The 16,680-nt window shown below is 29.3% G+C and overlaps 1 protein-coding gene across 1 annotated transcript; it reads right to left on the reverse strand.

Moving 5' to 3' along the window:
* Positions 1–1,778: 1,778 nt before the first annotated feature.
* LOC133669009 (auxin-induced protein X15-like) lies at positions 1,779–2,072 on the reverse strand. The gene has a single exon (XM_062089026.1). The coding sequence runs from the start codon at positions 2,022–2,024 to the stop codon at positions 1,779–1,781; it is 246 nt and encodes an 81-aa protein (XP_061945010.1). The 5' UTR covers positions 2,025–2,072.
* Between the last annotated feature and the right edge of the window lie 14,608 nt (positions 2,073–16,680).

The raw sequence follows: 16,680 nt of genomic DNA on the forward strand, positions 1-16,680 counted from the left end.
TAAGTCATAATTTAACTGCTAAAAAACTTATACCTAATCATTTTGAATATTAAAACATCATCATCATTAAGCAATCAAAATTGCACATTTATTACCTATGATTATATAATTATCAAGAAAAAAGTTATAACACATCAATAAGTACACCATGGAGTTTGGCAGCCAAATAATAAAGATAAGGCATCTTGAATTCCTGATAATGAATCAGGAGACGACACTATATATATTGTTGGATAATATGTTTGGTGTTTATAGTAACATCTTCACTGGAAATTTTGTAGGGAGCAACTTCAACTTTTTAGTCTTGATGAGGGACTTTGAGGTTTCTTAAAGGTAAATGGTCTGACTCGACTAAAGGACCGCTAGCAAGTTCCCAAATAGGAGTTTTATTTCTAGATTTTATGGGACATGCATGTTTTGTTGATGCAAATGGATATGTAATATGATATGCAGATGCATAATATAACTCAAACCATTCAAAAAATAAGATATGAACTTTATGTAATGTAATGAAATCATAAAAACACTTTTGTATCTCATGTCTTTGTTGTAAAAAGATTTTGAAAAACCAAGCTCTTTTTTCAGAGTTATGGTTGTTAGAAAAAAAACATTTTTGAAATAGGTTTTGTTAATTATAAATTCATTTTCTGAAGTTAAAACATTCAGCTCATTTTGGATGTTTTCTGTGATTGAGGAAAAGGTCGGAGAGGTTGGAGGGGATTGTTGTTTAGGGTTTGTATATAAAGGTTCAGGTATTTTTATAGTGTAATCTGAATTTTGAAAGCTAATACTTAAGTATATCAGAGGTTGATTTTCTAGGTGAATTCATTTGGTATGATATGTTTATGACATAAAGGATTTTGGAGACTCTTCCTAGATCTATAGTGCTGGATGAGGAAGATACATCTGAAAACTAAGAACTAGTTGAATGTCGATGAAAAGATAATTTGACTTTTCCATCTGTGTACTAAGTTATCTCTTTTATTTGGACATTTGATTTTGGTAGTTGTTGTTGTTATGGTTGCGTTGCACCTTCGAGGATCCAATCTTCTGAAAGGGTTACATTCTTCCACTGGATAGCTCTAGGAACTACTGTGTTTGATTTGGAAAGGTCAGTTTGAAGTAGTAAGGTTTTACCTTTTTGGAATTAGAATTTGTATTTGCTAGCAAAGGCTGAGAACATGGCTTTATAATGAATTTTGAAGATTAAAGCTATTAGCATTGATCCTTCAAGCATATTGTAACTATGAGTTTTTATATGTAGGATCATGATTTGTAAAATATTTTGGTTTTTAAAGAATATAGTAAGGTGGCAAGACAGGATTCTTCATCCACACAATAATTCTTTGTCATCTTCAATGATTGGTCATACCCTTGAGAAGTTTGTCGGTATTGCATCTGTCGGCAAAGTGCAAACTAAGATAGGAAATTGAAAGCCCGAATATTTTCTCTAATTGAACCAAATAAAGACTCACAAGTCATATCATACTGTAGATTAATATTGTCGACTTGAAGAAAAGGACAATCAAGTCGGTTCGTTTTATTAATTAATATCTTCAAACTCAATTTTGATAACACGTTAAAGCACGAATGAAGTCTCACGAATTCTTATATCACTTATCATGGATCTTAAGTGATTATGAATATTATTCTCACGATTAAGCATATTACCTTATCAATACAAATAGGTGTTATTCTCATAGACAAGTTGTCTCTTAATTACATTCGCAAACACAAACATGTAACTCAAACACAGAAATGGAAAGCTCATAATTAATCTAGGAGTGATGCTTGGCCAAGAATGCTGTAAGCCTGTTGAAAGTGGATTCATCACAAGGCAAAACTATTCCATTTTGGTTATCAAATCCGAATTCCTCTGCAGCTTTATCTAGCAATTGCTGGAAGATAGGACTCTTCAAGTAAGAAGTGGGAACAACGAACCTTTTCATTTCATTGCCCACATAAACCACAAAGTGCCCTTTTGGAGCTCTGCTTCTTCCTTCAAGCTCCACTTTCTTTGGCATCAAGAGAGATCGAACTTAAAAGAGCCAGTGAATTTACTGAAGGTGGATAAAGCTAAGAAATGCATTTGCGTAGAGTATAGGTGTGTCAAATGTGTATATATAGAGCTAGGGATAGTATGAGTGCCCCTTTTTATCATGAAAGATAAGGTATGTAGTTGAGGAATGTGCTTAACGTGGACTTCTCTCAAGTCCTTACGTGCATCCAAAGCCACATACAAACACATGCATTTGCAGGGAGAGAGATTTATGATTGTGCACTCCATTAATGTAGTTGTTCTAGTTCAATGGCCAAAGTACTGCATGTGTTTTTGGTCTTTGGTTGCACATGGGGTACGTGACTTGGCTACAGAAGAAGCTTCTATACCCCACTATATATTTGTGAAGACAAATCAACCGAAAGAACATGCTAGCAAACGAAGTTGATTGAGATATTGTCAGCTCTGCATCTCCACGTCTCATAGGCACCCTTGATCTTGCAATAAGTACTTTTGGCAAGCAATTCCGTGGCAATTCATCTGTATTCTGTATAATTTGTTGTCTTCTTGTTCGTGCATGCATGTAAGTGTAGATTGTGAGGAATGACCAAAGTTACTGATTAGCTGTAAGTTTTTGGATTGAAGTAACACTTTGATATGATATATAGTGTTTTTTTGTTAAAAGATTTAGGAATTCGAATCCTACTATTTTTGTTAAATTTGAATACAAAGTCACATAGTGTGAATCTATGTAAATTAATTTCAAATCCAAATAAATTTTACTTAAAAATTAAATTTATGAGTTATGTAAAATCATTCAACTTTTGAGCTGAATGGTACTTCAACTGTTGCTATAAAAATATTTGTTAAAATATATACTAAAAATATCTTAACTTAAAATTTTAAGGAGTCGGATGACATCTAAAATATAATTTTATATTAATTTCTATGAGTTACTAATCATTTCATCATAGTACTGGCATAAGTAGTTTAACTTCAAGTTGTCAGTTTAACTTCAAGCTGTCAACACTGATTCATTTATATATATATATATATATATATATATATATATATATATATATATATATATATATTAACACGTGTTAATATATGTGTTACCTTTTACTTCTCATGGATCAATTCCTACATTTGTTTTTTTTTTTTTTTTGTAATAATCTATTGCTACAATTAAGGGACATTTTTTGCAGGCGATCCACCGAAACTATTAATTAAACACTGCACGTACGCAGGGAGACAGATTTAGGATTGGAGAATGGGCTGAAAGTAAAGTTAATATTTTTTTAGGTAGAGGACAGGACAAATTTTCTATCTTTGAAAAAAAAAGAGAGAAGATCTGTTTTCTTGCTTCTCTCTCCTTTTCTTTTATTCTTTCTTTTTGAGACAGGGAGGAGAGTTGGATAATTGGGCACCAATCAACAGGAAGACGAAGGCTCTCAGGATCTTACAAGCTATCCCACCATTTTAAGCATTCAGATGTTAATGGAGCTAGGTAGCCAAGTACCATATCGCCTTCATGAAAGACAATATGATGTAGGAGTGTGTATGCCGAAATCTCTATTTGTATTCAGTTTCCTGAAAGAAATGACTAAGAAACATGAATATAACTTGATGATTAGTTTAATTGATTAAGTTTTGAATTTATTTTTTAATAAACATTATTACGAGTATAAGTTTTTTTAAAAATTATTAGAAACTGTTATTAACTTCAAAATTTATGGGAGTGGTAAAGAAAAGCACAAGTATTCACATAAAAAAAACATCATAATATGACTAATAATACTAGACGACACTGATCCATAAGCTTGAATCGGAAAGTGTGCCTTCTATCAAGAATTAGATAAGGTTTATAGTACTGTAGTCCTACATGACAGGAGTAGCAGCTTGTCGTGGGGTGTGCAAGAATGGTCATATTCAGTTTGAAAGTGGGAGTTCAGCTGGAACACAGACATATCCATGTTGCGCACACAAACGGACCCAGGTGAAAAGAAGTTTCATGATCCAATATATTTTCGTGGGATTTGATTGCTTTGGGATGCTTGACACGCCAACAAAACCTCAGTGCAACATGATAAGAACAATCTGTCAAGAGAACTATTGACTGAGTAGACAGCTTTTTCAGTCCATGTAGAGTCATATCAAAACTGATCTAGAGAGACACACGAGGCTTGCAGGTCAGTGGCCATGGCAGGCTTCGCCCTGCCTATGCGTCCTGAGTTCGAGTCCTCAAGTATACCCGCACTTGAGGGTTTAGCTGCTGTGGTCAATTCGTGTGACTTGTTCCGCTCCCGTCCCGGGTTCGACCCTTTATGTGTACGCCTGTCACCCCCGCGGTGCCTTACATGCTCCTGGGCTTGCAGGATGTCCAGTGGGCCGTGGGGAATAGTCGTGGTGCGCGTAAGCTGACCCGGACACCCCACGTAAATCAAAAAAAAAAAAAAAAAAAAAAAAAACTGATCTAGAGACATTGTACGGCAAGTGAAAAGCATGAAAAACAAGTAATTCTTGAAATGTACAGTCAGAAGAATTTTTTTAAAGCCGACACTGTCACGAGAAAGTTTCATAGAAATAATATAGATTGAAAAAAAGTCTAATTCTAATTCTGAATCGTGATTTTAATAAAAATTATGGTTAAGAATCAAGGTTTTATTATAATTATATTTCAGAATAGCATATATAATAAATATATATAAATAATCCTTTATTTTCAATGATTTTCTAAAAAAAAATCCAAAAACTTCAAAAATCTAAAATAATATTGGTCTTAAATCACTTAAAACAAGCTTTAATTTTCCACCAAACACCAAAATTATCTTCCTCGTGTCTCTACAAGTCTTTCTATTGTTTTTTATTGCAAATTACGGGTCAAACTTTCATTGACAGCCTCCCCCCACTATCACAATTGGTTGAGCCGCCACCTAAACATAAAAAAGTCAAGGCAAAACAATTATATTATATCTTAGTTTTATGAATTTTTGTTATTGAATTGATAAATTTTGAATTTTAATTTATAAATACTTGTGTTGTGTTTAATAATTATGTATTTTATTGATGTTGAGTAAATTTTGAGTTTTGAATGTTGTAATTATGTGTTTTTAATACAACTAATGTTATTTATGGAATTAGCATTGAATTAGAGAAATTAAGGTTTAAATGGATTGTTGAGTTACTTGCTATATTTAATAATATTGCTTAAATCTAAATAAATTTTGTTTTAATTAATGCAATTAAATAGATTTGTAATCAATTGATATTATTAATAAAGTTATGGTTGAAATAATGGCAACTATAGTATGTGTTGGATTTGGTAACAATTGTGGTAATCAGGGCTTAAGTGATTCACTAAAGCGACGAAGTTCACTTGACAAATTTGTAATTAGGTATTTTTTTTTAATTGAGATCATTTAGTTTTTAATTGATGCAATTAGATATTTATCAATGATATTATTAAGGTCAAAGTAATAACAATTAGGGTTTGCGTTGAATTGTGAGACAATTTCTTTTTGATTAAATGAGTTCTTATTTTACAGAATATATCTTCAATCTTCTTTATATTGTGTCATTATGGTAGTACTATTATTTCTGATACGAATAATAATATCACTTATATTGATGAAGTATTGTGTTCTTGAATGCTACTACAGGCATGTCATTTGAAGATACCAAAAAAGTTACATGTAAAAAAAATTTGAATGAACTATAATGATGTTGAAATATATATCACTTGGAGGTGTCTTGTTAAAGAACATCAGTATTTCCCAATACTAATTACATGTGATGTGAATTTTAAAAATATGATGAAATTGTAAGGCCAAAGTGGAATGAACATGATGGAGTTGGATGTAAGTAGTCAACCTAAACTTAGTATCTCATATAATACGGAGCATGAAGATTCTAATGTATATATACCTATATTTGTTCATCCATTTAAATAATTATCACATTCAACTGGTGTCAATACGTCTAGAACATTAGAAGATAATTAAGGTTATAAGAATTTGTAATAAAAATAGGATAAAACTTCGTATTGTGATCAATGTAAGTATAATTACTCTGAACGTAGTGATAATGAAGATGGGGGTAACATGGGTTTAGATGATGATGATGATGTAATGAGTCCTCAAAATGAATCTAAACCTATTATGTATATTCACGTTTTGGAGATTGAGCTATAACTTTCATTAAAATACAAGTAATATGTTATTGATAATACAAATGATTTTATTTAGATTAAGAATATTTTTTATGAAAACTTTGTTTAATAAGTTCATTGCATATTTATTAATAGATTATGTGGGAGTAGATATTTTGAAAATAATCCAACCCATGTTTTGTCATTTTATTGTAAAGAGTTATAAAGACAATAGTCAAATTAGGTACGTTAAAATAAATTGCAATGTCAATGTTAAATAAAATGATGAGATAAAGATTTTAATGTTGAAAAATATTGAGAAGTAATATTGAAAAATAATGCTTGTGTTGATGTTGGTAAATGATGAGAATTAATTGTTTGCATTGATGTTGAAATTTTTTTATATTGAAAAATATTGAGAAATAATTTCTTGCATTGATGTTAAAAAATTTTATATTTAAAAATATTGGGAAATAATTGTTTGTGTTGATATTGGTAAATGATGAGAAATAATTTCTTGCATTGATGTTGAGATTCTTTTATATTAAAAATGTTGGGAAATAATTGTTTGCGTTGATGTTGGTAAATGATGAGAAATAATTACTTGCGTTGATGTTAAAAAACTTTTATATATTGAAAAATATTGGGAAATAATTGTTCGTGTAGATGTTGGTATATGATGTGAAATAATTGCTTGCATTGATGATGTTGAAATGTTTTTTATATTGAAACTTTTTGTGAAATAATTGCTTGTGTTGATGTTGAAAATTTTTTATATTGAAAAATATTAGGAAATAATTGTTTGAGTTAATGTTGGTAAATGATGAGAAATTATTGCTTGTGTTGATGTTGAGATTCTTTTATATTGAAAAATGTTGGGAAATAATTGTTTGTTTTGAAATTGGTAAATTATAAGAAATAATTGTTTATATTGATGTTGATTTTTTTTATATTGAAAAATGTTGGGAGTGTTTGTTTTGATGTGTGATGAGAAATAATTATTTGCATTGATGATGTTAAAATTTTTTTATATTGAAAAATATTGAGAAATAATTGTTTGTGTTGATGTTGGTAAATGATGACAAATAATTACTTGTGTTGATGTTGCAATTTTTTATATTAAAAAATTTTGAAAAATAATTATATGCGTTGATATTGGTAAATGATGAGAAATAATTGCTTGCGTTGATGATGTAGAAATTTTATGTTGTTGGTAAATGATTAGAAATAATTGCATAGGTTGATGTTGGTAAATGATGAAAAATTTGTTTTGATGTTGGTAAGTGATGAGAAATAATTATTTGCATTGATGATGTTAAAAATTTTTTATATTGAAAAATATTGAGAAATAATTGTTTGTGTTGATGTTGGTAAATGATGACAAATAATTACTTGTGTTGATGTTGGTAAATGATGATAAATAATTACTTGTGTTGATGTTGCAATTTTTTATATTAAAAAATTTTGGAAAATAATTATTTGCGTTGATATTGGTAAATAATGAGAAATAATTGTTTGCGTTGATGATGTAGAAATTTTATGTTGTTGGTAAATGATTAGAAATAATTGCATAGGTTGATGTTGGTAAATGATAAAAAATAATTGTATTGTTGATGTTTCAATAGATTATGTGGAATTCTTATTCAAAAGATGATATGGTAGTTGCTTCTATTATATGCACATTGGTCATGGACTTATGGACATTAGTTATGCCCCTCATATTTTTTAAGCTTGTTGAGAATCATCTCTCAGGCCGTGTAATATGAAAATTTGGCTTTAAGTAACACATCTGGTATAAATATGAGTGATCAGTTGCATTCCATTAATTATTCAAACAGGCACACTGATTATAATTGGAAGATCCACTGTCTTTAATATATATCGATGTGAGATGTAAGGAGAAATTTTATTTTTAGAAAGATACATCTTGTAATCTCCGAGGAGGAATACATGGAATGGTACCTAAATATAACACGCTGAATCATTACACCATACTCAGCGCATGTTCCTCCACGCGAGAAAATGGAGTTTGAGCCACATGCACGTTAGATTCAAAATGTTGTAAGTATTTATTACTTTTTATAGACTTGGACAAAACTGTGGCATTTTATTTATGGATTACTAATTTCTATTTGCTTTATATTAGGTTTGGCAATTGTTACATGATGGTCAATGTGCTACAGCTGATCTTCATAATCTCAATGATGATGATTGACTTGCTCGTTATTATGCATCATCTTGGTTTGAAACATGTCATACTACACTTGACATGTTAAGAGAGACGTTGAGCCTAGATGATGTTGTCTCAAAGGATGAGACCACATAGACAGGTGGAAGTAATGTTGTTGGTGAAGACAACCCATCCACTTATCGTCGCAGAAGATATAAATAAGCTCGAATGTATTATTATGTTGTGTTATTTTTTTGGTTTAGAGTTATTTTTATTATTATTACTTTTGTAATATTGTTTTAGATAATTATCATGTTGATTTTAATGTTGTCTTACATGTTATGCATTTTCATTCTTGTTTTAGATAACATGATTTAAAATCATTAATTAATAGGTGAACATGTGAACAAGTTGTTTAAAATTTCAAATAATTGTTTTACAGGTTAAAAAAATACACATTGTTATGTTTTGTTATTCTCATTATCAATTATCTTTAAAAATAATTAATAAAAAATGTTTAAAAATAACACATGTTAATTTGATATTATAATTAACAAATAAAAATAATATTAAAATATCACACTCTCAATTATGGGTTTGAGGTTTTATAATTTATGATTTTTTTGGGCTTCAATTATAGTGGTTTAAGATTTGTTTTATGTCAAATTTAGGATTGACATTAGGCTAAAATAGTGTTGGAATAACACAATCGCTATTCATATTAACGTTTGTGTATTAAAGAATTGTTATTGTCATTAACGGTTGTTTAATACAAACACTGTTAACAATAGCAATTGTTTAATAGAATCACTACTCTTAATAGCAATTTACTAATAAAACCACGATTCTCATTAGCGGTTGAGTTAAAATATGCTATTTTCCCAATACTTTTCTCTTCAATACTATGATCTGAAATGTTTTATCAGATTGTGCTGGTTTGGTTAAAAAAAAATCCAAGCAGTATAGATGTTTTCTCTTTGTTTTTGGTTTGTCAAAGTATTAACTATTTAATATGTGTTTAGTAATATGGTAAGTATGTTTTTTTAAAAGTGTTTTTTAATTGAAAATAAATATAAAAAAACAAAACTATTTTCATTGTTATGATATGATGTAGAAGTCATGCCCTCGTTTAGCAATTTAAATTTTCCAGTTGGATGATTCTTATTAAACTTCGTACAAAATTAATAATAAAATTATGCAAAGTTGACTAATTATGGCTAGGTCTTTCCAATCTCATCTTCAAATTTAAATTTAAAAAGTTTTAAAAAATAAATAAATTTTATTGAACGACACACTTGCCTCTTGGGTTATAATAGGAAGAGAAAGAAATCAAAAGCTAGTCGGCTACGGGTTTGTTTGTCTTTGTGGTAGCTACTATATTTTTATTTAAACATAAATAATATGGTGTTAATTAAAAAATGAAGTTGCGATTTGATTCATGGGACTCATTAGAAATAAAGTTCTTTTGACAAATAATTTTTTCATGCTTTTCATAATCTTCACTGTCAACACCAAGCCCTTCCTACATGTGATGTCAGTGCATATGAAAACCATTTAGCCAACTAAGTTATATTGAGTTCATGGAAATTCGAAGAAGGCATAAGCGACACGAAATGGGGGACTCTTGCTTGAGCAACAGGCCTAGACATTAGTTTTGGGACCTATGGAGCTCGTCAGCTGCTAGTACAAAAATTGCATTTTCCTTTCACAGCTAACCATCTCCTACAATTTCCTCGAATATCGACTTGTAACATAAAAATTAGTTTTCATTCTGGAAGACCCGCAATAACCAAAACTAGCAGCCCAACCAAACTTTCTTTACTTTTCGAATACTAATCAACACCAATAAATGATACTAATTTAAGGCACCACCGACCACCAGCAAAATTTTAAAATCTTTGTTTTTGTTATTGCAGTGTTGTTTTTTTAAATTTTTTAAATTTTTACATTTGTAGTTATGAGAGAGGATTATTTTCAGTTTGATTTTGTTTTTACCCATAAAAACAACCAAACTGAAATTTTATAAAATATATAAAAAAACTGAAACCAGTTCCAACCGGGTTCTGTTTAATTTTTCAGTTCAATTTGGTTTGGTTTATTCCTTAACTAAACCGGTTCGATTCGGTTTTTTGATTTTATACTTATAAAACTGAACCGAACTGAACCTAATTTTTTAAAATATTATAATCAGTTTTTTTAAGATTTTATTTTTTCAGTTATTTTTTTTATTTTTTTATTTTAATTAATTTGACAATTTTTTTACTCACTCCTAACCACCACCATAGAAGAAGTTTGTCGACTAGGGTAAGAAATATGAAAAATGGAATGGTTGAAACGGCATTTTTGCAATGTAAATGCACATGGACTCAGAGAGACCGCAGCAGCCAGCTCTCTCGCGATAGTACTATACATTTATGGAAAGGAGAAGCGCACGTGCCACTATGCCAGAAGGGGGTATTGATCAGTTATTAGTGAGGTAGCGTGTCTGTATATACCGATGGAGTTGACCATCTCAAGCTAAATTATTGTCTCATGTCGGTTTTCGTATTCTAGCTGGAGGTTCCACGCTACCGGGCGCTGCCCGCGGGCACAATGCATCTTTTTTTCAGAAATAAAGTTCTGTATGCATGCATGGCAAATCATGAAAAGACAGATTGTATATTTACGGAAAAAGAATTAAATCTATGCAATTTTGAGCATGCAGTTTGTTTCTCCAGGGCAAAATAATAATAATAATAATAATAATAATAATCTTTTTGAGAAAAACTTGCTTGCTTTGTCTCCCATGTGCCTCGGTCTGCAGGCTTCGCTTCCTTGCAAGAAAAATCTTCCTGTGACCTTGAGGGATAATAGAAGCACTTCAATTTATTCACATAAACTTTTAATTAATTATAATTTACGTTGTGAAAACACTATTCATGTCATCTTCATGGTCTAATCTTTATTTTAGAAATAACTTAATTGACATATCTTGCCTTTGTTAAGTACCGATATAAAAAAAACGAGTCTATTTTTTCTAGAGACCAATGATAATTTTTTTTTGTAAATAACCAAAACGACAAGTCTCCTTTTAAAAGGGACCGACATCAAGATTTAGCTTTTGCGAATAACCAATTGACGAGTCTTCTAATTTTAGAGACCGACGTCAAATTTTTCATGAAATACGCATGAATTAAAATTAATAATAAGTTGAATATAATTAGAATAATTAAGAACACTCAAGAAGATAAATCTAGAGAAAAGACATAATAAAAATAACGTTTCGTAAAAAAGATGTTGTAAGGGTAAGTTGTCTTCTCTTAAGTATAACTAATCTCTTACTTGAATATATGTAACCAATGCATATTTTAGTATCTCTAGCTTCCTCTAATTACTAGGTTACAACTATAATTTTCCACGATAGTTATTTAGTCTCGGTCGACATCCATTGAGATGCGACATGGATCATGAACTTCTTAGGCCATAATTAATGTTGTCAAGTTTCTAAAGTTCTTACCAAAGTGTAAAGTTCTTTCTTATAAGTGGGATAATTCAATGTTGTGTCATTGAGTTTTTCATTAAAATAAACTATTGATTTTTTGTTAGTAATATTGTTGATGGCACGACATTCAATACATATCTTCCAAGTCCTATCCTTTTTCAATACTAACAACACTGAAACTACACATAGACTCTTGTTTTCTCTTATGTATCCTTTTGTCATTAATTCTTTCACTTTTCTTTGAAGTTCCTTTGTTCCATCGGGATTACTTCTATAGATTAACCGATTAAGGATAGATGTTACAGGTACAAGATCAATTTGATATTCAATTCCTCTGATAAGGCAACTCACTAGGAATCTCATTAGAAAAGATATCTTTAAAATCTTGTAATAAAAAACACAAACACTAGTATTACAATGATTAAGATCATTAGTGTTAACATATATCTCCTTATACACAAGAAAAATCATAGGCATGTCAGAAAAATAAACATTTTTAATCTCACTCCTCTTTACATAAAAAAATAATATATTTTTTTCCACACTCTCTTCTTTTCTTACCCTTCCTTTCCTCTCTCATCTTTTGATTGAATCCCTATTGATTCCTATTTTGGCCCAATCTAATTTTCTTCTCTATTAGCTCACTTTATTTTCACTCTTCCTCATATCCTTACATGGTTGATCTTTTTCTTCGGCTTCACTTTCTCCTTTCAATTTCAATTAGTATTCATATATTTGTCTAGGAGACAATGGTATAAGTGTGAATATCTTCTCATCCTTTTTAAGAGAATACATTTTCTTAAACTCATCATGCTTGGCTTTTGTATCAAATTACCAAGGTCTCCCCAACAATAAATGAGTATCATGCATAGACACAACATTACACAAAACTTTATCCTTATATTTTCCAAACAAAAAAAAACATAAACCTATTTAGTAACTCTTACTTTTCTATGATCATTCAACCATTAAATTCTATAAGGACTTTCATGTTTAATAGTGTTTAGATTCAATTTTTTAACAAGTATAGTACTAGCGACATTAACACAACTTTCACTATCAATAATCATAAACATACCTTAATATTTATATGGCATCTAGATTGAAATATGTTCTCTCTTTTTTTCTCACATCATCTTTCTTAATTTGAACATTAAGTGATCTCTTAATCACCAAAACCTCTCTATTAATTAGATATTCAACATCACTATAGTTCTTAAGTGCTAACATCTTATCATCTTCAGATTTGTCACTTTCAGATTCAATCTTTCTATGCTCCCTCATAACCATAGTCCCTTTTTTAGACATTGTCAAGCTATATGTTCACTCCCCCAAACACTTAAAACACTAAATATCACGGTTAAAATTAGATGAGATCTCAAACTTTACCTTTTGCTTCAGGAGCCGAATCTTTTTTGCAAGCTTTAAATGATTCGAATTTGTTACCCATAGTATTTCACTTTGATGTGGCAACCTCTTTCCCCTATAATTTGGCTTCTAAGCTAAAAAAAACTTGAATTACCTTATTAATATATATTGCCATTTCACTTTAACTACCTATCTATTTTGGTAGCCATATGAACCATATATTTAAGCTTAATATAGTGTTGCAACTCAATCACATTAGCTATCTATTTATTCAATCCATTCAAGAACCTTGTCATTATAGCTTTTCTATCCTCCATAATATTACCTCTAATTATGACAATTTTTATTTTCTTGTGGCAACCCTTTATACTTATAGAACCCTAAGATAAAAAATTATAATTGTTGATATAGTTTTGTATAATAATAACCAGGAACGAACCTTTTTTCTCATAGCTACTTTCATCGCATCTCATATCTCTCTTCATTCCTTGTTATTTCTAAGACAAGTTGATCCCACCAAATAATAGCATAGTCAAAAACTCAGAGATTAATATCTTAATGGCACAATCAAATAATGTAAAGACTCAAGAAGTAATGTAGATTGAAAACTATCAATACAAAACTATAAATATAAGATTGCAAATATCGGTACAAATTTATGCGAAATATGAATAATATAAAGACATGAAAAAAAAACTATGAAAATTAAAAAACTAATGGAATAAGATTTAAATGACTCAAATAACACAAACACATATACTATATATAATGTTGCAATGATGCAATAACTACTTAATTTGTTTTTGTATTTTTTTAAGAAAACTCAACCAAGTAAACCTAAAACATCCCAAATCAAGATTTATCTCCAAGAATCAAGATTTTTTTTTTAGATTTAAAACAATTAGTTGAATTCTATGTTTATTGAATCAAGATTTATGACAAACCCTAGAAATTTCTTTTCTTGTGATTTTTCTTTGTTCTTTTTTTATAAGATGTTATTTAATCAATATCGTAAATAATATTTTTTTCAACTTGATGCCATAACTAATTTTTAGAGAAGATAAAGAACTCGACAACAATAGAGTATGCAAAAACTTAAAGATAAGAGGGATATAACCTGATTTAGAGCCTTACTCTGATATCAATTGATGCGAACCTCATGGATATAAATATCCAAAAACCTAGAGTCAAATCAATGGTTTGTGACTGAGCTTGACACAACGATAACCTATATCAAGGCACCAAAAAGTATAAAAAATATCATGAAGCATGGTTAATTCTTTTATAAGTTAGAGTAGTTCAATGAAGAACAAAAAGACATGAGCGAAATCTCATTCACACGATAATAATTGTTGAAATCAAAGCATGTCTAAAAACCTCCCTAAATACAAGCTAATTAATCCTATTTATAATAGATGAAAACATCATAAATAATACTGAAAAATAATAAAAGAGTTTTAGATAAAATATATAAAAAAGAATCTTAAATCAATTAAAAAACTAATACAATTCCTGCATAGTAGCTTATGAACCTTATCGCAAGGCTTTTCTAATATCCAATTGCCCTGAAATTTTAACCCAATATAGAACAAGACCTCCAAAAACTCTTGATAAGATTTTAGTTTGATTCAATGGTTAGATAAAAAATTATACTTGCTAGAGTAAACTTGTGTATAAGAAAAAATAAGCCCAGAGCCACCTCTAATGCTGAAATTAATTAGCCCATCATTTTGAAATAATTAAGCTCATGTCCTCTCTTGCACATAAGTTAGATTGATTAAAGTCTAATAATCACTTGTTGAATATGTAATTTCTTTGAAATTCAAATTGGTCCAAATACTCTGAATAAGGTCATTGAATGTATCTTTTGATTTATTTGTCCTTAATCTTGTAATAAACCCAACTAGAACTTCTAATAAATTTTTTTAGTGTAGTTTCGATCACTTTAATATCTTTTCATCTTCACTCATTACTATATCTAACAACAGTAGCCCTTCTTTCATCTACCAACTAACACAACTAATTGCCGGGGTAGCAAACCACCAATCCACTATCCAAACATCACCATTATCACCCAATTATCTCTTCACACCACCGACAACAAACTCAACAATCACTCCATCATAAAAAAAAAGAACTTGTAATTGATGATTTAATTTTAAATCCCCTCCAAACATTCTTTAAAATCTCATTTTTAATTCTATAATCCCTACTTTTAATTCTTAAGTCTTTTCTCTATATTCCATTATTGGCAACAACAACCATAAATCCCTCTATTTAAACCTCCCTTAAATCCTTTTTTATTTTAATTCTATTTTCCCTTCCTTAACCTTGCTTCCCTTTCCTTTCCATAATTCCCCTCCTTTCTCATTCTCTAAGAATTCTTAAATATACTTTTAAAATGTTTTAAGAATTTAATTTAATATCAATTGAGAATAAACTGGTTTGAAAGTAGTTCTTATTATATAAAAAAATAGAATTAAGCTTTGTGATTGAGTTGATTATAATAAGATAAATTAATTAATCCTTGTAATATAAAAAATAATTAAATAGTCTTTTAACAAGTATTGGTCACATTTAATATAGTAATATTTTATTTTTTAAAATTATTTTTCTTGTCCATCTTTCCATCATATCTACTCGTTTTATTTTACCTTTTCTATTTTTAATATAAAAAATCAAAATAAATTAAAGAAAAAAAATATAATGGATAAAAATGATTTATTTATAAATAAGTTTAACAATATAAGATTAGTTATATATTTTCTAAAACAATGAGGATTAATTTTTCTAAACTATAGAACCAAGTTATAATTAACTCTCTTTGTTTTTCTAATTGCATTGCAAACAAAACTAAAAATAGTTGGTCATTCACTATACATTAATACATTAATAGTGTATTTTTATTATTATTATCATCCCAAGTTATATTAAAATGATTTTATGTGTTGAGATTTTTTCTATTTTAAATGCTCTCACATATCACACCTGACATGAATACAAGACCTTTAAAATTAAAAGGAAGGATATGAAAAATGGAGTCTTCATTTAGTTTTTAATGAAACAAAAAATCCTAAAATATATACTAATTTAAAAATTTGAGTAAAGTGTTGGATATACTTAAGGATAGATAAGCATCACTCTTATCGAATCCTTTACAAGGAAAAAATACCTTAGTTATGTTAGCCAATCATTTGACAATTTAATTGTTTATATAAATAAGGAACCAAATAAATATTTTTTTTTTATGATTTGATAACATATTGTTTCTTTAACTAAGTTAGTTAGTGTGTGAGTTGGTGCCTAAAGGTCACGGTTCGATTCCTACTAGGTGTGCTATTTTCTTAGAAAAAGGGGCATGGAAGCTTATAATATATATATATATATGAGACCAAGCATGTGGGCTTGTCTTGGATCCATGTGCTTATTGTTTTGTTACAGGCGTAACCTAACATAGTTGGGATCTTTTTGTTAATCTTTTATTTTATTTTTTTAATTTTATCTTTGAATAT

Source organism: Populus nigra, chromosome 12, assembly GCF_951802175.1.
Source record: "Populus nigra chromosome 12, ddPopNigr1.1, whole genome shotgun sequence".
Taxonomy (NCBI): domain Eukaryota; kingdom Viridiplantae; phylum Streptophyta; class Magnoliopsida; order Malpighiales; family Salicaceae; genus Populus; species Populus nigra.